At 38.0% G+C, this 24,616-nt stretch overlaps 3 protein-coding genes across 4 annotated transcripts in view; 2 read left to right on the forward strand and 1 right to left on the reverse strand.

Annotated features, from left to right (window-relative positions):
• slka (STE20-like kinase a) overlaps positions 1-17,448 on the reverse strand; it is a 49,948-nt gene extending 32,500 nt beyond the window's left edge. Inside the window, exons 1-2 of one of the 2 annotated variants that reach the window (XM_051650824.1) lie at positions 16,571-17,448; positions 1,695-1,859 (exon numbers count right to left, since the gene is read on the reverse strand). In XM_051650824.1, coding sequence (XP_051506784.1) covers positions 1,695-1,859; positions 16,571-16,720 — 315 coding nt within the window. In that variant the 5' untranslated portion in view covers positions 16,721-17,448. The remainder of the gene's footprint in view (positions 1-1,694; positions 1,860-16,570) is intronic. The other variant, XM_051650827.1, reaches the window with a different exon arrangement.
• Positions 17,449-18,064: 616 nt separating this feature from the next.
• LOC127413582 (dual specificity protein phosphatase 13-like) lies at positions 18,065-19,004 on the forward strand. The gene is made up of 3 exons (XM_051650834.1): positions 18,065-18,213; positions 18,300-18,517; positions 18,752-19,004. The coding sequence occupies exons 1-3, from the start codon at positions 18,065-18,067 to the stop codon at positions 18,946-18,948; spliced, it is 564 nt and encodes a 187-aa protein (XP_051506794.1). The 3' UTR covers positions 18,949-19,004.
• A 1,652-nt stretch (positions 19,005-20,656) lies between these two features.
• On the forward strand, positions 20,657-24,351 carry LOC127413579 (dual specificity protein phosphatase 13-like). The gene is made up of 3 exons (XM_051650832.1): positions 20,657-21,708; positions 22,061-22,278; positions 23,248-24,351. The coding sequence occupies exons 1-3, from the start codon at positions 21,584-21,586 to the stop codon at positions 23,457-23,459; spliced, it is 555 nt and encodes a 184-aa protein (XP_051506792.1). The 5' UTR covers positions 20,657-21,583; the 3' UTR covers positions 23,460-24,351.
• Positions 24,352-24,616: the final 265 nt, after the last annotated feature.

The following is a 24,616-nucleotide window of genomic DNA, read 5'->3' on the forward strand; positions in this document are numbered from 1 at the left end:
TTTTTCAGCTCTGTTGGTCCATAAAACGCTAATGAATGGGTGCCAAAATTTTGAAGCTCCAAAACTTTAATATAGCTTATTATAGTTCATATAAAAATGCTCGCTTCCGGCCAGCTCGTTGACAAGGGTGGAGTTCAAACTGCCTCTAGCGTGACGCAAAGCACGAAAGCCTCCTCTGCATAGATATTCATAAGTAGATACCTTATTAGCAGCTGTTTCTATGGACCGCAATACTGTTTCCACATAAAAGCAGCATATGCAGCGGTCTAAGCAAGGAGCTCGGTCTGAGGCATCTCCTCCATTCACTTGCATTCAAACCGATTCAAACAGCTCTAATTGTTCACCGTTCCAAGATGGCATTTGACATATCCAAACCAGCCGAATGAGGCATCTATGTATAAAGGTTGTAAACAACACCGAGCTTCCATATTTTTTCATATTTCACGCATCAGTTCTCAAGTGAACCTGTCAATGCACACACCTAGCGTTTCACTTCAGAAGACATTAATTAATCCACTTGAGTCATATGGATTACTTTTATGATGGCTTTATGTGCCTTTTGGAGCTTCAAAAATCTGGCACTCATTCGCTTGCATTGTATGGACCTACAGAGCTGAAATATTCTTCCAAAAATCTTAATTTATGTTCTGCTGGAAAAGATGGGTGGAAGCTGATAAGTGGAAGCGTAGAAAGCAGTTTAGGACTAGGTGGGATGGTTGGGGTTCGGGTTGAAAGGTTAGTGGAACTTTGTTGGCCTGTTGGCTATTCAGTGTTTATGTGTGTGTTTTTCCCCCTTATTTCCACTGTATCTTTTATGTATTTCAAGAATACTTTTCATGTATACTTAATCTAAAAAAATTAAATAAAAATGTGCAAAGTACTGTACAATGTGGCACTATGTTTTGCACATTTCACTTCAATAAAAACCAGAGCTTTTAAAATTCACACTTTTCATAGCCTAACTAATATTGGGGTGAAACAAGGAAAAAAGGAGCAAGTGGAATTAGCAAATTTCATTCACCAGAGGCCGCTAGATTAAATATACATATAAATTGTTAATGTATCATATTTAAGAATTAATGTATCTCATTTAAAAATAATTTAGGTTGACATCATTGCCGGGAGCACAAACTGGGTTGCAATGGGACAGTTGTCACCCACATTTCTAGTTTTAGCTGAAAAGAATGAATATGCACAGATGTGCAAGTGCAGAATATTACACGATTATAAGAAAGGTTCTAATGCCTTAAGAGTTTTTCTGTCCAACTATAGCTACAAATAGAATATTATTAATATATCATGCCCATTTAATAAATGGACATTTCTTACTTTTCTTTCCCCCCCCCCCTCAAATCATAGCCAAGGCTGTGTCTTTGACACTCCTGTGTTAGGCAATGATATTATTGGCTAAAAAAAATTATCACCCCACACCACTTGGTTAAGAATATGAATCATACACTACAAGACCGGGGATATATATTCAGAAAGAAATCTGGTAAATTTTGATTTCATGTGAGAAAAACACAGCAAGAACCAGTTAGGTTTGTATAAACACATCTTCAAAGTGCTACTCAAGGCAGAGTGTAGGGTGCTCTCACTCCTACTCCTCCTACAGAGGTCAGTCTGTGTATATGTGTGCTTCTAGCTACACTACAACAAATGTAACCAAAGTCCTCCTGAGAAGAGTCACTCACCCATAGTTTGTTCTCATAATAGAAGGCATCCAGCAGTTTGACAATGTACTGATGATCACATGAGGCGAGGATGTCAATCTCCACCATGTAGTCCTCTAGCTCCTCTTCTGTTTTGGTATCGATCACTTTAGCTGCAGCCAGGATCCCGGTCTGCTTGTTCTGAGCCTGAGATAAAAGTAACCACTGGGATTCAACAGGTAGCAAAGACACACGATGGCTTATATGATACCGTATATCCCTGACAATCCAACAGCAGCTCACAAACCTCATGTGGCTGTTTAAAGGGATAGTTCAGCCAAAAATATAAACTATGTCATCATTTACTCACACTAATGTTGTTATAAACCCGTATGACTTTCTTCCGTGGAACACAAAACGGGATGTTACGTAAAATGACAACCTCAGTCACCAATTACTTTCATTGTGTGGAAAAAAGATACTAGAAAGTGAATGGAACTAAGACAAACATCCTTCCTAACATCTCCTTTTGTGTTCCACAGAAGTCATACAGGTTTAAACATGAGGGGGAGTAAATGTTGAATTTTAATTTTTGCATGAACTATTCCATTTACTGACAGTGCCAGGCCTTAAGGTATCACTTTTCTCCAAATATTTTCTTTAAAAAGTTTTTGAATGAGGCTTGTCAGTTGAAATTTCAACTTTCAGTATTACTGGAAGTCACATCACAATAATGTGCCTCTACTCTGGTCACGGACCAACCAATCAGAAAAAAACATCAGGCTAAGTTGCATTAGGGTATACTAGTAGCTTGGGCATTTGTCATAATTTAAAAAATATATACAAAAGAAAACATGCACTGTGTGGTGTGGTGCTGATTTAAGTTGGATGACGTAAGGTGTAATGAGCTGATAGAACACTGTTAAGAATATTACTGAGGTCACGTGATGCCATGCAAGAAGCAGACGTGTGAGCAACGAGCTCTGCGCACTTTGCTAAATTCTTAATTATTTTCATGTTATAATCTGGTGAAATTTGATACACCCAGTTACACATTTGCTCTTTGAGGCAAAACATGGCAAAGAAGTCAAAATCCTTGGGCTCTGGAGACATTAAAAGACACTTATGTGTTCAGGATGAAAGCCCTGACAGGCCTACAGACCGGGGACTCAATTGGGTGGTGCGGCGGGAGAGGTGATCCAGCGTCAGTTGTCCAACATGTCGGTAATGCTGACGAAGGTTCTTACTGACTTGGAGGATCTCGCTGTAATACGTCGATCAATTACGGCGATGGAAATAAAATTCTCTGAGTTAGTTACAAGAGTGACCGATGTTGAGAGACGAATCGACTGTCTGGAGTCTTCGGAGAGGGAATTAACCGCTAATCCGCCCGCGACCAAAGTTGATTTGGAACATCTCCTAAATCCCTAGACGAGCTTTTCCCGAGTCTGCTCGACATAACAGGCCATAAACTGGAAATCGAGCGAGCTCACAGAGTCCCAGCTCACAGATTTGCTGAGGGAGAAAGGCCCCGATCAATCCTGGCCAAATTTCTGAGATCATCCGATAAAGATCTTGTGTTGCGCCAGACGAGGAGCAAAGGGAAGCTTTCTCGGAAGAACCATACTATTTTCTTGTTCCCAGACTTTGCGAGTTCGACGAGAGAAACATGATCGGTTCAAGGAATGTAAGAAACTCTTACATCAGCGAAAGATCACTTTTGCTCTTTTGTTTCCGGCCAAACTGAGAATAGAAACGAAGGACGGTCGCAAAGTATTTACATGTCCCAATCAGGCAATGTCTTTTATAGAATCAATGGGTGAGTAAACCATTGGGTGTTTCTCATGTGAGTGGGTCGACTCACTGTACTTACTCTGGCTTTTGAGGAAAATGGGCGTCATTTTGGTTTCTTTTTTTCTTTTTGCGTAGGCTCCACCAAGCGGCTGGAGTTTGTTTTGTGAATAACACTTTTTCTTAAAGAAACTTTTGCATTGACAGAAGATTACTTTGCATTGAAGTTCCCGGCCAGTTTGAAAGTGGACACTACAGATGACCGCAAAATATCTAGGTGCTCACACAAAGGATGTCTTTTATAAAGTTGAAGGATTGAGTAATTCATGGTATATACTTTTATGCTGCCTCTGAGTGAATTGACTTGACCATCCGGGGAACCAGGATGCCGGTTTGGTTTCTTTTTGTATTGGTTCCGCCTAGCGGCTGGAGCTTGTTCTATTGAATAACACTCCTTTGGAACAGCTGTGGATTAATCTGTTTGTTCTTCGTGCTTATTCCTCCTGCTGGCTGGAGTTTGTTTTGTTGAGTATTTTCACAGGACACTGGAATGATTACGTCATCCGCTGAACTCATAACAGCTGGCTCATTGAACATTCGTTTGGCTGTCTGAGGAATCCGAAGGGTTTTATATCAGCTGGAATTTGTTTTGTGGAAGATCACACCTTTGAGACAGTTCTGTGAATGAATCTACACATTCTTTGTGTTCATTCTTCCTATTTGCTGGGATTTATTTTACAAAGTATTTTCTGTTATGTAATTTTGCCTTACAAGTCACAAATTTGTGAGGCAAAATTGAGCAATCTGATGGCAAATTTGTCGTGGGGGCTCGTGGGGGTTCATGGACCTTTTGAGTTTAAAGGGATTGTCGCCGGTTGGCGCTTTCCTGCGCAGGGTTAATGCGCGCATTTTTCTTTTTTCTGTTTGTTTTGTTCGGGGGGACGTTCGGGGTTTGATTGTTTCACTAATGGGGAATGTGGTCTGTATAATTTTGTTTTTGACACACAATATATTTTTTCTACTATATCAAAATGGCAAATGTTAATGAGTGGATTGTCTCTCTCCACATGGAATGTCAATGGGTTGGGGCACCCCATAAAAAGAAGGAAGGTTATTACTTAAGCGTAAGAAATATGATATAGTGTTTCTTCAAGAAACACATCTCTCCCCACAGGAAGCTGAAAAATTTGGGAAAATATGGGGTGGACATGTTTTCTTTAGTGCTGGCTCAAGTAAGAGCAAGGGAGTCATTATATTAATTAATAAATATGTACAATTCAAATGTCTCAAACAGACTAAAGATAAATTAGGGAGAGTCATTATTGTTTTAGCTTAAATTCAGGGGCAAAGGTTGATTTTGGCTAATATTTGCGCACCTAACGCTGATGATCAGGGCTTTTTTATAGATCTTGAAGGGATGCTGCAAGCCGCTGGCACCACTCATGATATAATATTGGGAGGAGACTTTAATCTCTTGATGGACTCAGTCCTTGATCATAGTGAAGCAAAAGTGTGTAAGCCCCCTAGAGCAACACTGACACTTCACAGGATGTGTAAAAATCTTGGTCTTACAGATATTTGGAGACTTTTGAACCCATCTGGTAGGGACTATAAATTTTTTTTGCATCAGTCCATAAGATTTATTCTAGAATATATATATATATATATATATTTTAATATCCAAATCCCTCATTTCATCTGTTGTTGATTGCTCAATTGGAAATATCTTAGTCTCAGATCACGCCCTGGTGAGTTTAGAGGTGTTGCCATATACAGAGAAAAAGAAATCATATAGTTGGCACCTTAATGTGTCCCTTTTGCAAAATCCTGATATCCAACAAATGTTAAAGGCTGAAATCAATGTTTATATGGAGACCAACTGGTCCTCAGTACCCTCTGTGGGCGTGACTTGGGAGGCACTTAAGGCGGTTCTTAGGGGTCGGATCATACAGTATGCCTCATTCACCAAAACATCCAAAGCACAAGAACTTGTGGAGTTGGAAGGAAATATTAAAAGTGCAGAGGCAGAGCTGAAGCGCCGTATGTCACCTGATGGCCTCAGAGAATTGACCCGATTGAAACATAGATATAATACTATTTTGTCGCGGAAAGTGGAGTTTTGGTTATTCAGGGCAAGACAGTCATATTTTGAGTCGGGGGACAAAGCAGGGAAGCTTTTGGCTAGATATATAAAGCAGAGAGAGTCTTTTTCTGCCATTCCCTCAGTGAAATCTGCTGGTGGTGAAATATTTACCTCGGCCACTGATATTAATAATGCTTTTAAAGAATTCTACTTTGATCTTTATAGTTCCATGTCTTCCTCTACTGATAAGGATATTAGGAACTTTGTGGAACCATTAGATCTTCCTAAACTGACAACTGAGCAAAGGAGTTCTCTTGATTCTGAGATAACCTTGGAGGAGCTTGACGAGGTAATTAAGGCTCTGCCTACAGGCAAGGCTCTGGGGCCTGACAGCTTTGCCGCTGATTTTTTCAAATCTTATGCTACAGAACTGGCTCCACTTTTGTTAGAAGTTTATACGGAATCATTAAAGAATGGAAAGCTTCCGCCAACCATGACACAAGCCCGGATCTGTCTGATTCTTAAAAAGGACAAAGAAGTGAGTGTAAAAGTTACCGTCCAATTTCCCTGATTCAGTTAGATGTAAAAATTTTGTTCAAAATTCTGGCTAATCGATTAAGTTATGACATCACTTATACATATAGATCAGGTGGGGTTTATTCGAGGCCGTAGCTCTTCTGATAACATTAGGCGTCTCATCAATATCATGTGGTCAGTAGCGAATGATCAGACTCCGGTCGCTGCCATCTCACTTGACGCCGAAAAGGCGTTTGATATGGTAGAATGGGATTATCTTTAAGATTTTGGAAATGTATGGGTTCGGGAGTACTTTTATTGGTTGGATTAAGCTACTTTATAGACACCCTGTAGCAGCGGTACAAACAAATGGACTAATTTCAGATTTTTTTACTCTGGATAGAGGCACCCGGCAGTGTTGCCCTCTTTCCCCCTTATTGTTCTGTCTTGCCCTGGAACCATTAGCAGCCGCGATAAGAAAGGAGGATGATTTTCCAGGGGTGATTGCGGGAGGCGTGGCACATAAGCTTCTGCTTTACGCAGATGATATTTTATTATTCGTCTCCGACCCTACTAGATCTATGCCTTGCCTCCACAGAATTATTCATTCCTTTAAGTTAGAGTCAACTGGTCTACATCCGAAGCTTTGGCTTTGACAGCATACTGCCCAGTAACGGCTTTTCAGCCGGGCGCCTTCCAGTGGCCCAAACAGGGCATTAAGTATTTGGGCATTTTATTCCCAGAAAATGTGTCCGAGTTAATTTTGACCCCTTAATAAAAAGATTTGAGCGCGATGTGGGCAGGTGGGCTTCATTACATTTATCTATGATTGGGAAGGTTAATATTATTAAAATGAATTGTATTCCAAAATTTAACAACCTGCTACAATCTCTCCCTGTAGATGTCCCCCTTCTCTTATTTCAAGCAATTTCAAAGCATAGCAAAGTCCTTCATTTTGAATGGTAAGCATCCCAGATTATATTTCAATAAATTACACAGACCACTTGAAAAAGGTGGGCTAGGCCTACCCAAGATTTTGTTTTATTATTATGCATTCGGTCTCAGACATTTGGCTCATTGGTCGCATCCACCTGAGAGAGCCCCTCCCTGGTTTTGTATTGAACAGGTAGTTCTTGCCCCTATTTCGCTATTGGAAAGCCTTTCCATCAAACTAATCGGAGAAGTTACACCCCATTATCTCGCATTTGCACTCTGTATTGACAAAAGTGTCCAGAGTGTATAATTCGGACATTTATTTAAATGTTGCCTCGAGCATATGGCTATTCTGCTGGTCAGAGTGAATTGTCAGGGGGGTTACTACACTCAGTGACCTATATGAGAGTGGAGTGTTGAGATCTTTTGAAAATTTGGTGCAACATTTTGGGATTCCCAGATCTCAGTTTTATAGGTATTTACAGCAGCGCCACCTGCTCTGTACTATTTTTGGGAGTAGCATACACCCCCCTAAAGCGGCAGATACTCTGGGAATGGTGATTACTGCTTTTGGAAAAGGTCATGAGGCATCAGTGTATTACTCCCAGCTAATTCAGAGTCTGGGGGACGGAGCTTTAACTTCTATCAAGAGATTATGGGAGAAAGATTTAAACTTGGTATTGGAGGAGGGAGTGTGGGCTAGGATTCTAAAAAATGTCAAGTCTGCATCTAGAGATGCAAGGGTGTGCCTTATGCAATTCAAGATTTTACACAGATTTTTTTTGGACCCCCTCTAGATTGTATAGGCTTGGTCTTAAAGACACACCCACCTGCTGGAAATGCCAATCGGAGGATGGAGACATGGCCCAGGTTTTTTGGTGGTGTGTTGAGATCCAGGAATTTTGGTTGAAGGTTCAGAGTTTTGTGTGTGACATGTTGGGCACTTGGGTTTTGTTTTGCCCCAGACTCTGTGCTTTGGGGCGGTCATTGATGTGGGGAATAGAAACATAGAGAATTGGGTTCTGACCAGTGTGATGATCGCCAGGCAGATTATTTTGAGGGGTTGGAGGTCTGTTGGGGCGCCTCCATTTCGGGAGTGGTGCACGGAGATGGGGAGGGTAGCGGCTTTTGAGGAGGTGTCATTTAGAAGACGGGGTAACTTGGATTTGTTTGTATATATATATATATATATATATATATATATATATATATATATATATATATATATATTCGTTTGTGTGTTGTGTATATACTCAAATGTGATCACAGGGATGTTTGCTGGGGGTCAGAGCAGGGTTGGGGATTGGGAGGTGTGGTTGTGGGGTTTAAATGTTGATTCTATGTATACGTGTTTTGCTTTTCTTTAATGTAAAATATTAATTTTAAAGGATCACTATTGATTACAAAAGTAATAATAAAAAAAAATATTCGTGCACAGCCACTAATTTAGAACAAAAATGGCTGTGAGAAACAAATTCCTGAATGTGGTGCTATTAGTCTCCTGCCTTTGACCTACTTCTTTACAAAACCATTACTCCCAGCTTTACTCCAACAGGAGAAACATTCATAATGAAACCCCTATCAATGTCTGGCCTTGCTAACTCACTCATGTTAAAGCTGATGTATGTAACTTTTTGTGTTAAAATACTTTCTCTAATCCAAGCTTAATATGCAGAAACAACTACTAGTAAGCCATTCATAGGTTAATTTTCTCAAAAACTGTAAGCACTGACTTTCTGTGGCACTTTGAAAATTGCTCTGTTTGTTTTGAGCGACCCGCTTGGACACGCCCCAACAACGTTACTCAACCAATGGCATGAGTTGGGGGCTAGACTCTCTCTTTGTTTAACCAACAGCAGATGGTTTTGAAAACTGTTTTGTTTTTGTTTTGAAAACAACATTTATTTTTGCAATTCCATTGTGGCGTTAGTGTTGCAGGAATTAAATACTTCAACATTACGTAATCTGTGATTGAGTAATAGGCCCACACACGTCAGGTTTGTAACAGTAGCCTAATACAAACCTCTGGAATAATGAAAATTATCAGTGTTTTTCTTTCTATATGAAGAAAGATCATTTTTTTGTGACTATCTTCCATCTTTCATAAGAAAAGCCCCTCCCTGTAACCTGCAATGGACATATTCTAGCAACACCATTTATGCTTCAAAAGCAGAAGAAAAAAGACGGAAACAGAACATGGTTACCTCATCAAGAGGCGTGTTTGAGGAAACAAATATCTCCATGGGCCTGTCAGGTCATCCCCATGTGCTATTAAAGAATCAAATAATCTCCAAGTTTTGTTGATAATTCTTAGCTAAATGCTCCAGTATATTCTATATAAGCTGAAGTGACTAATAGGGTTAAATATATTATTCCATTCTATGCTTTCCATCTATGACAAGGAACACTGTTTCTATTCTAGGATCAACTTCTGGCAGTTTATAGCTACCAGAAAACACAGAGGAGCAGAAAGAGAAAGTGTGTGAGTGGGTCAGAATTTATTTTAACTAAGTCTTCTCTCTCCACTTCACTTTGAACTACCCCACGCCTGTCTACCGTATGACAGACAGGAAGTTAGCACATCATGTGCACATTTGAAACAACCATGCAAACTCTGCGAGTAGGGTTTGTTTGATTTTCATTTCATTCCACCGCCCCAGTGAGTCTGGGTGGGTCATGCTTCTCACACTTAGCAAATAGTTGGCATAAAACAGTATTGTACTAATATTATTAAGAATACACATGACAGTTTCATGGCAAACCTGTCTCATTCAAACAACAACAGCCTGATCAATGACACAGAAAACCAAAGTTCAGCAAAGTTAGAAACAAATATGCTTTTAATCTGAGAAATAAATAATGTTATCAACCAGTAAATTCTAGATATAAACTCTTTGTCTTGCTTTGAATGGCAGGACTACTCAAAATTCATAGCTCGGGGGCCACTTCTAGAAAATGCATTGACTAGGGGCCAGTTAATAAAATGACCTAGTGTTACTTAATTTTCTCTTGGTTTTAAAATGTCAAGTAAAATGTCTACTTTACATGCAAGACAACTGGGATGGTGGGCAACTGATGAGCTTGCGGCGGGCCAGATTTGGATCACGGTCTGGACTCTTAGCATCTGGTTTAGAGGATTCATTTTCAGAGGCAAGAAATATTACACACATTGGCAAACCATAGACAAGAGAATGGAATCAAATAAAAAAATTTGACATAAAAAGAAGCAATAGTGAACATCTGGTAAACCACAGGAGGAACAAATATTTATCACATACTCATCACAAGCTCCTCAAATGCTGAAAGAGTAATCATGGCTGCTCAACACTAATGCAGGTAGGCACTGAAGATTCATTATCTCTACTCCATGTTCACCACACTTCTGCATGAAATCTCACTTTCATTCACACAGGCTGTTACTTCCTCATTGGAAAACATCTTATGATGTAGATACTTGTTTCACATATGTCTATTTGAGCTTTAGTGCTAAAAAATCAACATGCTATCCATAAACTGAAGATATTATGTTATTCATTACATTTTGTGGCTGGATTTGTTTGAAATGCCTCATTAACGGTGCAGACCAGGGGTGCAGGATATACATTTTTTGGTCGATACGGACACCATTTAAAAAAAAAAATAAATAAATAAAAAAATATGTTGTTACCAATATTTTGCCACTTATTTTGTCATCAGATCACTTATTTTCTCAGGAATTATGCTTTAAAAATGCACAAAGAGGTTTTGTAAATTGCCAGCCACAATGAAAAAAAATACAAAGATTAAAAAAAAAAAAAAAAAAACTAAATATAGCATTATGAACGATGTATGTATTGTGTACTTCAAAAACATTATTGCACTTTTGCTTTTGCAGTTCAAAACAACAGAACTCACATTTTACATGTATGTACTGTATATGTTAGACCATTACAAATTCATATTATGCATATGTTGAGCAATTCACAGAAAAAGTTAAAACCAAAGAACAAAACTCCCTTTTAAATTCTATCATGTTTTAAAGGCCCGTTCACACTGCCAGCCACACGGAGCGACAAAGAGACATGTTCCCATTCATTTTCAATGAGAGCAGAGTGACTTCCGGCCAGACGAGCAACAAAGACCGTTGGCGAAAAGATGTGGGCGCATTGAGCGACACAAAGATGAGAAAAGTTTAACTTAATGCAAATGATGAGTGTGAGATAGTTTAACTTAAAGGGTTAGTTCACCCAAAAATGAAAATCCTCTCATGACTTACCTTTAAGCCATCCCAGATGTATATGACTTTCCCTCTTCAGCAGAACCGAAGATTTTTACAAGCAAATTTCAGCTCAGTTTGCCCATACAATGCATATAAATGGGTGCCATCAGGCTGCTGGCTATTTGACGGTCCAAAAGGCATATTTAGGCAGCATAAATGTAATCCACACGACTCCAGTCAATCAATGAACGCCTTTGAAGCAAATCGATAGGTTTGTGTAAAAAATAAATCGATAATTAAAACTTTATTAACTTAAAAAAAAAAACGCTTCCTGCCAGCAGTCGACACATCAGTGACGTAAGCGCAATGGCGTGTTCAAGCAAGAATTTGGAAGCACGCACTTTGTACACAACAGAGGAATGAACATCACGCGAGTTAGTTCATTTCAAACAGAAATACAGCGCTGGGCGGAAGCAACGATTTAAAGTTAAAAACTTTTTAATTATCGATTTGTTTCTCACATCAACCTATCAGTTTGCTATAGAAGACATTAATTGATCTACTGGCGTTGTCTGGATTACTTTTATGCTGCCTAAATATGCCTTTTGGACTGTCAAACAGCCAACATCCTGATGGCACCTATTTACATGCATTGTATGGACAAACTGAGCTGAAATCTGCTTATAAAAATCTTCACTTCGGTCTGCTGAAGAAGTCATACACATCTGAGATGGCTTAAAGGTAAGTAAATTATGAGAGAATTTTCATTTTTGTGTGAACTAACCCTTTAATGCTGTGAGTGTAAGATACCAGAGTCAAATCCAGGCAAGGAGAAGTTAAAAGTTACTGTGAGCGATTTCAATGTTCTATATCCTTTGTCTGTAACTACGTACGTGTATGAGCTAATAAAAAAGATGTGTGGAAAACCGTGTTGGCATTCTGAGTGACTTTGATTCATAAATTGATAAGACTGTTTGTCTTTTTCATAAAATTATGCATTATGCACTGCATGCTGCAGGTTATATAAAACGCTCTTCCCTGCAGAATGTAAATTTTTCGAGGTAAGAGAACTGATTGCTTGTCAAATTCGAAAGATATCTTGAGTTTTACCAGCAGTATCATCTGTTATCTATGGAAGCCGGATCCCGCCACATAAAAAAAAAATAAGGTAATTCTGACTTTAAAACTCACAATTGTGACTTATTTGTCTCAATTTCTACTTTATAATTGGAACTTTATAATAAACTCGCAAATGCGTGATAAAAACTCGAATTGCGACTTTATTTCTCACAATTTTGACTTTTTAACTCACAACTGCATGATAAAAACTCACAATTGCAACTTTCTCAATTTTTACTTTAAAACTCAAAATTGCAAGATATAAAATCACAATTGTGAGTTTTTAATCACGCTATTGCGAGTTTATTATAAAGTTCCAATTATAAAGTAGAAATTAAGAAATAGTCACAATTCCTTTTTATCACACAGTTGCGAATTTATATCACGCAATTGTGATTTTATATTAGGGCTGAAACAATTAGTCGACGTTATCGACAACATCGACAATAAAAAATTGTCGACAAAAATTTTCATTGTCTAATAGTCGTTTGATCTTAACGTAACATAAGATCATATGAAACTCTAAAGACTGCACACAAGAGCAGCACTGCAGCTCGTGCCTGACTGAGGAGAGGAAGAAAACACATCTCACAGTCCAGACGCACTCTAAACTTTCCAAACAGCTTCAGGTGTTGTAGATCGCAAAGTATGAGGGAATTATAATGCAAAAATATAAAATAAGTAAATACAGAAGCACTATTGTTGTGGAATAAGCAGAGCCGGAGCTGATGCTCAGCTTAAGCAAAACTTGAGTGTCGAGCGTCTTTAAAGGAAACACCCCGGCATTACATCTTTAATGCAGTTCTATTTAATGCGTTATAGCTTTATTAAAGTTAAAATAATAAGGACACTGGCATTTCTCTGAGCGGTCAGTGCCTCTTCTAGGAGTTAGGCGAAGTGTCCCGATCTAAGGGGGAGAGATTGAAACTGCACCCGGCTGAGGTACAATCTGTTGCGGGGACGCTCATACCTCGAGTGCGTGCGCTTAATGCAGCTAGATTATAACGTGATAGCTCACGACTTATTGAATCATAATATATGTGTCACTGTGCATTTCTTATCGTGAAGAAAATTGGCAAAACAAAATTTTATTAATAAGAGAGAGTTTGTTTTTTTGTGAGTTAAAGATGGATCGAAGTGAACAAAAAGATGAGAGGGTAGTCTTCGCCCCATTATACACTGCAAAAAAATAATTTTTTATTTGTTTTTGTTTTGGCTTGTTTTCCAATATAAATATCTAAAACTTACTTTTTTTTTATCTGAGAATGTTGAATATATTAAAAATACAAATATTTTAAAATATCTAAAAATCCTTTAAAAAAAAAAGATGCATTCACCTGAGAAGCAGCATATAAGATATTTAGACTTGCTTTTAGAGAGATCTCTTTTGAATATAAGTATATTTTGTCTTTACTGCACTCGCAGAAGTATAATCAAGTGAAAAAATACATTTATATTTAAGATACATTCTCTTAAAGCAAGTCTAAATAACTTATGTTACTTCAAGTAAATGTGCCTTGTTTTAAGGATTTTTAGACAATTATAAATGGAAAACAAAGACAAAAACTTGATAACAATAGGATTTTTTTGTAGTGAAATTTTTACTGAATTAAACAAAGTATTTTTTCCCTTTAATTCAGTGAATGTCATTTAGAGGTATTTTTAAAAGATGATTTTGTCCTCTTTATTGTTAGCAAGCACGTTTAATTCAACCTTTTAAGTCGGGGCACAAGCTGAACAGTCGGTTTAGAGCTAATGATTAATCGTTGCAATAATCGCCCGAATAGTCGAATAATCGTTCTAATAATCATTAGATTAGTCGATTATCAAAATAATCATTAGTTGCAGCCCTACTTTATATCACGCAATTGCGAGACGTCACAATTGTGAGATAAAGTCAGAATTACCTCTTTTATTTTATTTTTTATTATGTGGCAAGATCCGTCTTTCATAGTTATCAGCATTTCAAAAGCTACTATGGCCAAACGTGCAGTTCACCAATAACGTTAGAGTGACATCAGTAGGAACGGCTATAAGTGACTTCATAGAACAGAGACTAACGACACCAAGCAACAATGTTGTCACAAGCACTGAAATGCATCCTACACTTTTAAACACAGCCTATGAAGTATTAGCAATCATGCAAGACTATTTTGCGATTTTAACTCAATCAATCGTGTAGCCTTAATGGATACCATACCAACATCTCAGAAGTCAAAGTGTTTTGAACGGTTTTCCTCATCATAAGTAAGTGCCACTTTCACAACTGTCACATCTGTAATGCCGGTTTGTCCTCATTTATGTGAGAATGAGAAAGAATTAAAATGTAATATTACATACTGTTAGGAGTGCCAACCCTTCTGCATTTTTTGGCTATCATTATTTCTTGATTGTGTATTTGAATTCAAAGAATTTGAACAACGTGTTTTGACAATTAATTATAAATAAACCATAGTTTTTCATATTTCATATTGGTTTTCATGCTTATAACATATGCCGATGGTTTTAATATGGTCAATAATTTGCCAATAAATATCAGTGGCCGATACACAAGTGTTTCCCTAGTGCAGAATCTCCCTAATGGCAACTTGCATAATGTACAAACTAAACTGCCTGCATCACAATAATGTCACTAAAAGATACCTCAAGGTGTGTTTGTAAACGTAAATTTAATATGTCATTTTGAACACACCCAACTTGATGTCAAAAACACAATGCATTCCATAAATGGGAGCAGTATGGAAACATTCTCCATCAGATTAAAGTGGGCCTGAAACAGGCATGACAGGAATGGTGTCAAGTGTGTGAAGTTTAACTACCAACTCAAACTGGTTCTTCAGCATGAGCAAAACTGGAGATCTGAGAAGATGACAGGACATAAATATTCAATAATAGCTGAGTTTAAGTCTCTTGTTGACAATCTAATTTATGCTCAATTAAATAGTGAAATTTAATAATCACTTTTGGGAGGTCATTTGACTCTACTGTCTACATTTTCTGATGTCTGTGGCAAATATTAAAATCACAATGTTCACCTCTCTACAACCCTTACAAAAGTTTACAATGGTAACCATAGTTTCTACAGTTATTGTTACTACTGAGAACATATTTATAATAAATAAATAAATATAGGATCTCCATAGAACAATATCATGAGCTTTAAAGGGGTCATGACATGCCTTTTTTATTATTTTAATAAAGGCATGTCAAAAAGGCATATGTTCCTTAAGGTTCACTTACAATGTTAGTCAAAATATATGGCTGTTTTTTCTGCAAAAAAACTTTCCACACCCATTCTTACCCTCTGCTTTAAGACTTGACAGTAAACGGCCACCATTAAGCCCAAAGTATGCTTCGAATTTGACGCAAACTCTCAGCGTCTGCGTACAGTCGAACGAGAGCTTGTTAAAGTATACTCCATATGACGTGCGCACATATACAGGTGTTTGCCGCATGCGTGTATGACTGCTTTGAGATACCAGTCTATTTCTCTTCAGGAGTTTAGACCCATAAAGATGTCTTTATAATCCTTCAAACTGCAGTTATACACATGCAGGGATCTTCTGAGTTCCCCACACATGTTCTTGACATGCATATTCACTGTTGATACTTTTACCTTTGTCTTCTGTTGTTTACCGGTGATTACATCATCTTCTAACAAGCAGTGAGGAAGTTTTGAGTTCTGAAACTTACATTATGTTTTCATAATACAATGAACTCATATGTTAAAAGATCAAAGAAAATGTTATTCCTCATGTCATGACCCCTTTAAAATGTTGTCTATTATTTTATTTACTTTTTGTTGGTCCTGACAATGAGTAATACCATGTTACCACAGTAACTGGTGTGACTACATTATTATGGCGGAAACTGGGGTTACCATGGCTAATTTTTCAAAGAGCTATTACTCATAACTGTACCTTTGCACTCAAATGACCTTTCAGGTCTCATTTTGCCAGTCTACAGAATGACATACTCCTAAAATGTGAAATGAACTGCAGTTCAGTTGGCTCTAGGCCTATGAAAATAAAGAAATACTGAATGAAATTGTCACCATGCATTGAAGTTGATGCATGTGGCGAGATGATTTTCTTTACTTTTGCTTGTATGATATTATGCTTGAAATAAAAGAAAATCATTTGGCCACATGCATCAGAAGTGAATCTTAGTGCAGCACATGTGACAGCGATCCATAAGCTTACAGCTGAAGATATGATCAGTTAAGATGACTCAATAATATATTAAATCTGGTGACATAATCACCTCCATTATATTTACCTTGTAGACTTTCCCAAAGGCTCCATCCCCAAGTTCTCCCACGATCTCCCACTCCTCTTCAGGATTGACGTCTCTGTGAACGTGCTCATACTGTTTCTTCTTTTTCTCAGTGCCCAGCTTAAAAATCTTCCGAAAATTAAAAAAGGACATCGTCTAAATGCAATCTAAGAGTTTGTGGTTAAAATGACTTAACTGACGCAACATAAACTGTAACAAACTAATCACTCGAGGGAGTTGGCTAATGGGCTAGCGGTGGATGGTCAATCCCCAGCTAACTCATTTAACTACAGTTACAGCTCGAATTGATGACGGCGAAGCTATTAGTCTCTCGGAAAGCGTCAAACACCAGCCCTTATGTGACATTCAGCATCTCCATAACTGTATGTCTACGAAATTAATCAATCTAGGCGACTCCTTCCACCATACAGGGATGGAAAAGAAACAGAACACTTCCTCGGCTAGCTTTTCAACGGCTACATGTGCTTATTCCTCTATATTTAGCTCGCCCTTCTGATTAAAGACAGTCCCGCAGTCAAACAAGCCTTGCTTATTAAAACGTGTCTTAAAAAAAAAATCTACTGTAAAATAAAATCCATGAAGGTAGAGGTCGATAAGTAGCCAGCACACAGTAAAAACGCGGAGCGGATGCTGATGACCAAACTCCTGCTCGAGCTCCTCAGTCTACTCCGCACAAGAGGGGTGTGTGTTACAGCTCAACCAGCCGCAACCATTTGGATAAAACCAATAACACCGCAAAACATCAGCAGGCCAGTTAACGTTAACGCCTAGCGCCTTGATCAACGGTCTCTCGTGACTCAAACTTCTTCAGGATGTTGCGGAGGACGCAAGGCGCGTGCGTTTGGATAGTAACTGGAAGCGCTAGCGCAGGCGCAGTTGGTGTTGGAATTACAATAAAGTCGTGTACAGGAAAACAATGGGTGCTGTTTTAGGGGCCATTCACATACGTTCTTGAGCCATTTAAAGCTAGACGCAGCGCTATCAGTAGAGAGAACGCAGGTGTCTCGAGACGCGTTTTTAACACGGCGTCTAAAAATGTGGCGCTCCAGCACGAGACGCTGAAAAACCTGCACAACAGTCAAATACGAAAGCGAATGTTTACATAAGGAAAACAATTGAAAAACAGCGCGAGCGGACGCAAAAACGCTTTTGGTGTGAACGGCCCCTTAGACCGCTCATCAATGACCAACGCAGTGTTTTTTTGGTGTAGATAATTTAACAGAACGTTTTCAGAACAGCGCATATTTTTTCAGCTCTCACATTCATGCTTTTCAAATTCTGAGACGTTTGTCTTTATTCATCCAAATAATTCCCCAGCAAAAACACACATTTATGTTAATAAGTGACCCCACACTGACATCTACTGTGGTAAGGATGTTAATGCACAAGTTTCACACCTGGCCATGTCACTCAAGTACATGTAAATTGTGAGTACAAGGCCGCCTCACTTCACCAGCTCTTTTGTTACTGCCTGAAATGGAGAGTATAGATTACAATCAAGAATTGGCCAGCAACGTTTTGTGTGAAACTCCCTCAATCGAACAGCTGGAGGATATATTACATGGGGGTCAACTGTCCTGTAACCATGTTGATGAAGTGTGGCCTAATTTGTTTCTGGGGGACATGTAAGTGCATGTATTTGTGGCTTGTTTATTGTGACTTGATTAAAATAAAAATGATCTCTCACTATGTGCTATTCTTTTATAAACAGGTACATGTCCCATGACAGGTATGGCCTATGGAAACTGGGTATCACTCATGTTTTAAATGCTGCACATGGTAAAATGTGTTGCAAAGGAAGTGATGATTTTTATGGGACAACCGTGAAGTACTATGGCGTGCCGGCCAGTGACTTGCCTACGTTTGACATTTCACCTTTTTTCTACCCTTCAGCACACTACATTCATGAAGCTCTCTGTACAGCTGGAGGTATGCAAAACATATCATTTCCACATTTACAACAACAGAATAACAGTTTATTAGGAACTGGCAATACTGCTTAGAAAATAAATGTTAACATCAATTAATTACATTGATGATGTAAGGTTCTATAAATTTGCACAGGTTAATTAATTCATCCATAGCTGAGATATAGTATTAGATATAGTTATAAATGAATGATTCATTCTTATTGTCACTGCTTTAAGTATCTCTTCTCACCAGCTAAAGTGTTTGTGCATTGTGCTGTGGGAGTGAGCCGTTCAGCTGCTCTGGTCTTAGCTTACTTAATGATATATTGCAATCACTCTCTGGTGGATGCCGTCCTGAAAGTGAAAGAGAGAAGATGGATTTTTCCAAACCGAGGATTTTTGAAGCAGTTGATTACACTCAACAGTGAATTAAACTACAAGTCAAAGTAACTTGCATAGTAGGTCTACATCTCACATGGAGGCAGAGGCTTGAAAAAATATTAAAAGAAAACTGGAAAAAATATATATTCTTGAAACAATGCAATTCAGAAATCTGTAAAATATATATTACTTCATGCAAAAAATTTAAATTATCATCATTTACTCACCCTCAGGCCATCCCAGATGTGTATGATTTTATTTCTTCTGCAGAATACAACCGAAGATTTTTTGAAGAATATCTCAGCTCTGTACATCTGGAGTCGTATGGATTACTTGTATGCTGCCTTTATGTGCTTTTTGGAGCTTCAAAGTTCTGGCCACCATTCACTTACATTGTATGGACCAACAGAGCTGAGATATTCTTCTAAAAATCTTAATTTGTGTTCAGCAGAAGAAAGAAAGTCATACACATCTGGGATGGCATGAGGGGAGTAAATTATGAGAGAACTATTCCTTTAAATCATCTTAAACTACTCCTCCCAAGGATCAACTATAACAATCAAAATCATCATAAAAATAATTAAAAAATGTTTTCCATACAATAATAGATTTCTGTCTTATGTTAAATTTGTTTGAATAAAACAAATAAGAATTCCAATGCTGTATTACATTGTCAATAAAGACATATTGAACTGAACTAATAAGGTGTAAGGTGCTAAAGTAGGCTATGCAAATATCATAATGCTAAGATGATAAATAGAAAACATTGTTACTTGTTCCTCCTCTCCCATAAAGAGGCATAATGTCCACTGGACACAATTGTCAATATTGTCCCGTTCTCTCGTCATTGGATGAATTATTCAATTAATTCGTCATATATAATATAACAAATGTTTTTGAGGCTTAAATGTGATTAAAACTGTTGTAAACGGAATATAAAATAAAACAAACACTTTCACACGTGTGTGCGTGCGTGCGCGCGCGCGCTTACCTTAATTAGGCTATAATGGGATGGGTGAATGACTTGAGAAGATGGTCGGAGACGTACGAGATTTTTTAAATGACTGTGTTATCTCTTGGAGTTTCGTGAGCACAGAAGGCACATAAGTATGTCCAACGTTGAAGGTAGGATCTTGTGTATTTATGAATGAAATACTATTGTTTTATAATCTCCCTGCTCTGCTTCCAGTTGTTATGACATCCCCTGAACACTTGATTTTAATTTTAATTTTCTCCCCTTTTCGGAATGCCGAATTCCCAATACGCTCTAAGTCCTCGTGGTGGTAGTGACTTGCCTGTATCACCTGGCTTGTTGAGCGCCTTACCGCGGAGATGTAGCGCGTGCGGATGCCCAGGCTGCTCTCTGAGGCATCTGCACACAGGTTAGGAGACCTGGGGGACATTCAGCCCTGACAAAACGTAGCAAAACGTTTATTTAAACCGAAACGGTGGTGCATTGAACACCCTGTTGTGTTACACAAGCGTTGCAACTATGGCAGCTGAGAAGGCCATTCTTTGTGTTCTTTTCGAAGAATTTTCAGAGCCTGATTAAATCGGTTTAAATACGTGTTTAATACTACAAAATACGCTTGATGTTACAGTCACTGCCCTTGCCGTCCAGAATAGCAGAGAACATCCGAATCGAGTGAAGGGATATGTGGAAACTGTGGTTCCTAATTATGATGATCCAACATTTGCCTCGCATTTCAGGATGACAAGGCAAACATTTCTTCTAATGTCTTCAGTTGTTGCATACACCAAGCTGCAGTGGACACATTTGTAAAGGACTTTAGTTTGATCCATTGTGCGCGCTGCCTTTTCAATACTGCTGGGTTTATATACACGTCCTGCTGATTGGGTAACACCTCTGACACACCCACCAAATGAGAGAAAACATACCTCAAAGCAACACCGTTTCACACCGTTTCGAGGAAATATGTCGTTCAACCCAGACACTGTAGCACACCGTTTTGAGATTGAACGTGCCCCTGGCTGGAGTCACTCAGCAGGCCCTGGATTGGAACTGGTGACTCCAGGGGTGGTAAAAAAAAAAAAAGGCACCCAAAAAAAATGCGGACATTAGCGACCTTGTAAATAATAATTCTCCAATTTTAACACATTATTATGCATTTTCAATTAAGAGGTTATTAAAGATTTCAGTTTCAATATTCATGATTAAAGAACCGTATGCTTATGTCCACTGAAATGGTATCTGTTACCTTTTAGGTTAACCGCTAGTCGGGATGGACCAATAGCAGTCCTTCTTGATTTCTGGGAAAAGGCATTTGATTTAAATCTTTTATATAGGTTTGTATGTCAGACAACAGTGTTTGGAATGAATATATTTAAATAATGATATGTATTAGTGCGCGAATGTATCCAATAAGACAAAAAAACGCCTTGATATCTGAATACGGCACAAAGGGAGATTCGACTTTCTGAGCCACCATGCGCCCCCTGGCGAAAATAGTTACTCGCAGGAGTGCCATTCAGTTTGCATAACGTGTAAACGTCCATCATCATCATCATCATCATCATCGGAGAGCCAAGATGGTCAACGGTATCGGGTGACTGAGCAGCGTCATAAAGAGCACTGTTTATGTGGATCACGACGTGCCAAACTGGTTACGTATGCGGAGCTCCCTAGAAACACAGCAGGAAAACATCCATTCGGGCATAATCTCTTTTGATCATTTAAAGAAGAATGATGGCTGAGAAAAATAAACACGGACTCCTGGTTATTAAAGAGTTAGAGAATATTCTGGACACGTGTAAACTTGACCTAACTCCAGTGGACGAGGTCTGGCCGAACCTGTACATCGGCAGCGTGTAAGTCCTGCATAACTGATCATGTTATGGTGATATAGCCTGTCTATTGTATGCAAACAACTCATATTTTAAGAGTTACTATAGTGTTTGTTGTGTGCAGGCTATGTCAGAATGGTTTCAATTCATTCTTATATTATTCTTTGAGAATAAGCTATCCTTAAAAATATGTCATATTCTATTTTAATTATTTGTCTAGATTTTTGTTGATCTCGAAGTGTCAAGTTTGTTTATTTGTTTGAGGAGCATAGTTTTGTACTGTGTATCTCTGATAAAATCCGTTCTGAAGAAAAAACACTTTTAATAACTGTCATAATAGTTATGTAACATTAAACATCTTTACATTTTTCTACAGGGCCATCGCTCAAAATAGAAATGCCTTGAAGAAAATAGGCATCACTCATGTCTTAAATGCTGCCCACTCAAAGCAAGGCAGTATTGGGGACCAGAGCTATTACGGCAATGCAATTGTATATTATGGTATCCCAGCAGACGACTCTTCATCATTTGACCTTAGTGTGCACTTTAAAACAGCTTCTGATTTCATCCACAAAGCCCTGAGGAAGAATAATGGTAAGTGACCACTGTCAGTGATATTGCTGAACTGGCCAAACAGGGAAGGATTGTAAGGAGGATTTTGCTGTCCATTTTTTCAATGACAAGACTGATTAATATAAATAAAGAGATATAATAATTAAAGCGTATGCCTCTGTATTTTTGCAATCATTAAATTAAGGGAATATTCCGGGTTCAATACAAGTTTAGCTCTGTCAACAGCATTTGTGGCATAATGTTGATTACCACAAAAAATAACTTAGCATAAATCTGGGTTACAGTGAGGCACTCACAATGGAAGTGGATGGGGGCCAATTTCAAAAACGTTAAAATACTCACTGTTTCAAAAGTAAAGCCACAAGAGGTAAACAATGTGTATTAACATGATTTTAGTGTGATAAAATCTGCGTACATTTTATCCAATTTTACAACACTTTTAACCTTTAAATGGCTGTAAAAAAAAATTCAATTAAACAACTTTAAAGCTCATATAATACACACGTTTTAACAGAGTAATTAATGTAAGCTTTATAAAATTATAAGCTCCACATTTCTGCATTTAAACACTCCAAGAATTGGCCCCATTCACTTCCATTGTAAGTGCCTCACTGTAACCAGATTTTTGCTTTTTTAAAAGAAAAAGAGGGACGAGTCGGAATTGTATTCTGTGATTATCAACATTATGCCATAAATGCTGTCAATTGAGCTTGTCTCCCCCCATCCCAAAGAACCCATATGACATAAAAATGTATCTTACCTTCTAAAAACCATCCATTGCTTCAACATTGTTGACTGACATTGTCCTTTGGTTAGATTGTTGTTCTAGATTGATTGTTGCTCTAGATCCTTAGATTGATTGTTAATTGTTATTCATATGTTGATGACAGAATAAATTATACCTGATGCACAGCTTGTCTTGATTCTAGCATGCCTTATAATACAGCTCTCAGCAACTCATGCCAACTACAGTCTGTGTTTTATCCTTAGGAAAGGTACTTGTTCATTGCATCATGGGTATGAGTCGTTCTGCCACTCTGGTTCTAGCATATCTCATGCTGCGTCAGCGCCTCACTCTCCGCACTGGCATCCAAACGGTTGTACTACGACGAGCAATCTATCCTAACAGGAACTTTTTGAGCCTTCTCCTGGATTTGGACATTCAGTTACAGAGAAAACAAATGTTGTGTCCCATTCTCTGACATGAACTCACAAATCATGCATTCATGCGCTAAAGGGATAACCATCCTTGGTATGTTTACATTATTTATAAAGAGATATATTGTGTCATATTAAAAAAGACATGGTTGTATGTACTGTAACAAGGGTGATTTTTTTATGTCCACAATGCAGTATAAATGAAGGTGAGAAATATGTTTCTTTTTTTCATGAAAGTCTGTATGATATACTGTATTCAAGTTGCAGCTCTTTGCACTGTAGCACTTGTGTTCAGTGGAAGTGTCAAATGCTCTACACTTCACAAATAATATTTAACAGTGGGGTCAGTATTTAACACAGAATACCAAATTAAGCAGTATTAAATTGTGGTTTATGGTTCAGCTACATTTTTGGACTAAGAAAACACTCACTGTCAGCAGAATGCCTTTTACTTAGCTTTTGGCAGCCAAGCTCGGAGAACTTATGGGCCAACCACAACACCCTTCTGTTGACACAATCCTAAAAGCCTTGTTTAAATGGCTAAGCAGCACTCTCTGATATGATTTTAATCTACCTTTTTGTTTTTATATCAGAATAATGGGTTTAATTCAGCTCATTCAAGCAAGTTTTGAAGTTATTTGAAGGTATATAAACAGATTTGTCAAGTTTACTGTATACTTACAAAATGTACCTGTACGTTAGACATATTTGACTATGAGCAGGATGAAAGACTTGTATTTAAGTTTTATTTAAATTTATTTTTTCTATGCTATTCAGTATTTTTGAAAGTGTCAGTAACATCTGCACTACTGGATTTATATTCAGATGAGTCGTACAAAGCGAGATGTCAAATAAAATTCAGATTTCTATGCATTTGTATATTTAAATATTTTTTTAAGTGCTTCGGTTGTTGCATGTTTTAATTTTTGCAACAAAACAATACATCAGAACAAAACAAGTAACATAGAGGTTTACCTGTTTATGTTATTAAGAAGTATAATAAATTAGGGTTGTATAAAGGAAAGCACTATATAAATATGTGATCTTGCAGTAGGAAAATATTTTGTTACTTGTGTACAAAATATATATTTATGGAATATTACCTTAATCTGTTGGTCTTTGTTTGGCTGCTGTAGAACCTGCATCCAAACTGCAGACATGAGAACAAAAGGTAATCTGTGTGAATAAGGACATAAGCATT

The sequence above is a fragment of the Myxocyprinus asiaticus genome, chromosome 23, assembly GCF_019703515.2.
Source record: "Myxocyprinus asiaticus isolate MX2 ecotype Aquarium Trade chromosome 23, UBuf_Myxa_2, whole genome shotgun sequence".
In the NCBI taxonomy this organism is placed as follows: Eukaryota; Metazoa; Chordata; class Actinopteri; order Cypriniformes; family Catostomidae; genus Myxocyprinus; species Myxocyprinus asiaticus.

Coding starts and splice junctions, on each gene's coding strand:
- LOC127413579 (XM_051650832.1), top strand. CDS start 21,584: ATGATGGCTGAGAAAAATAAACACGGACTCCTGGTTATTAAAGAGTTA. Junction 21,709..22,060: donor AACCTGTACATCGGCAGCGT/GTAAGTCCTGCA, acceptor ATTTTTCTACAG/GGCCATCGCTCAAAATAGAA. Junction 22,279..23,247: donor AGCCCTGAGGAAGAATAATG/GTAAGTGACCAC, acceptor TTTTATCCTTAG/GAAAGGTACTTGTTCATTGC.
- LOC127413582 (XM_051650834.1), top strand. CDS start 18,065: ATGGAGAGTATAGATTACAATCAAGAATTGGCCAGCAACGTTTTGTGT. Junction 18,214..18,299: donor AATTTGTTTCTGGGGGACAT/GTAAGTGCATGT, acceptor TTTTATAAACAG/GTACATGTCCCATGACAGGT. Junction 18,518..18,751: donor AGCTCTCTGTACAGCTGGAG/GTATGCAAAACA, acceptor TCTTCTCACCAG/CTAAAGTGTTTGTGCATTGT.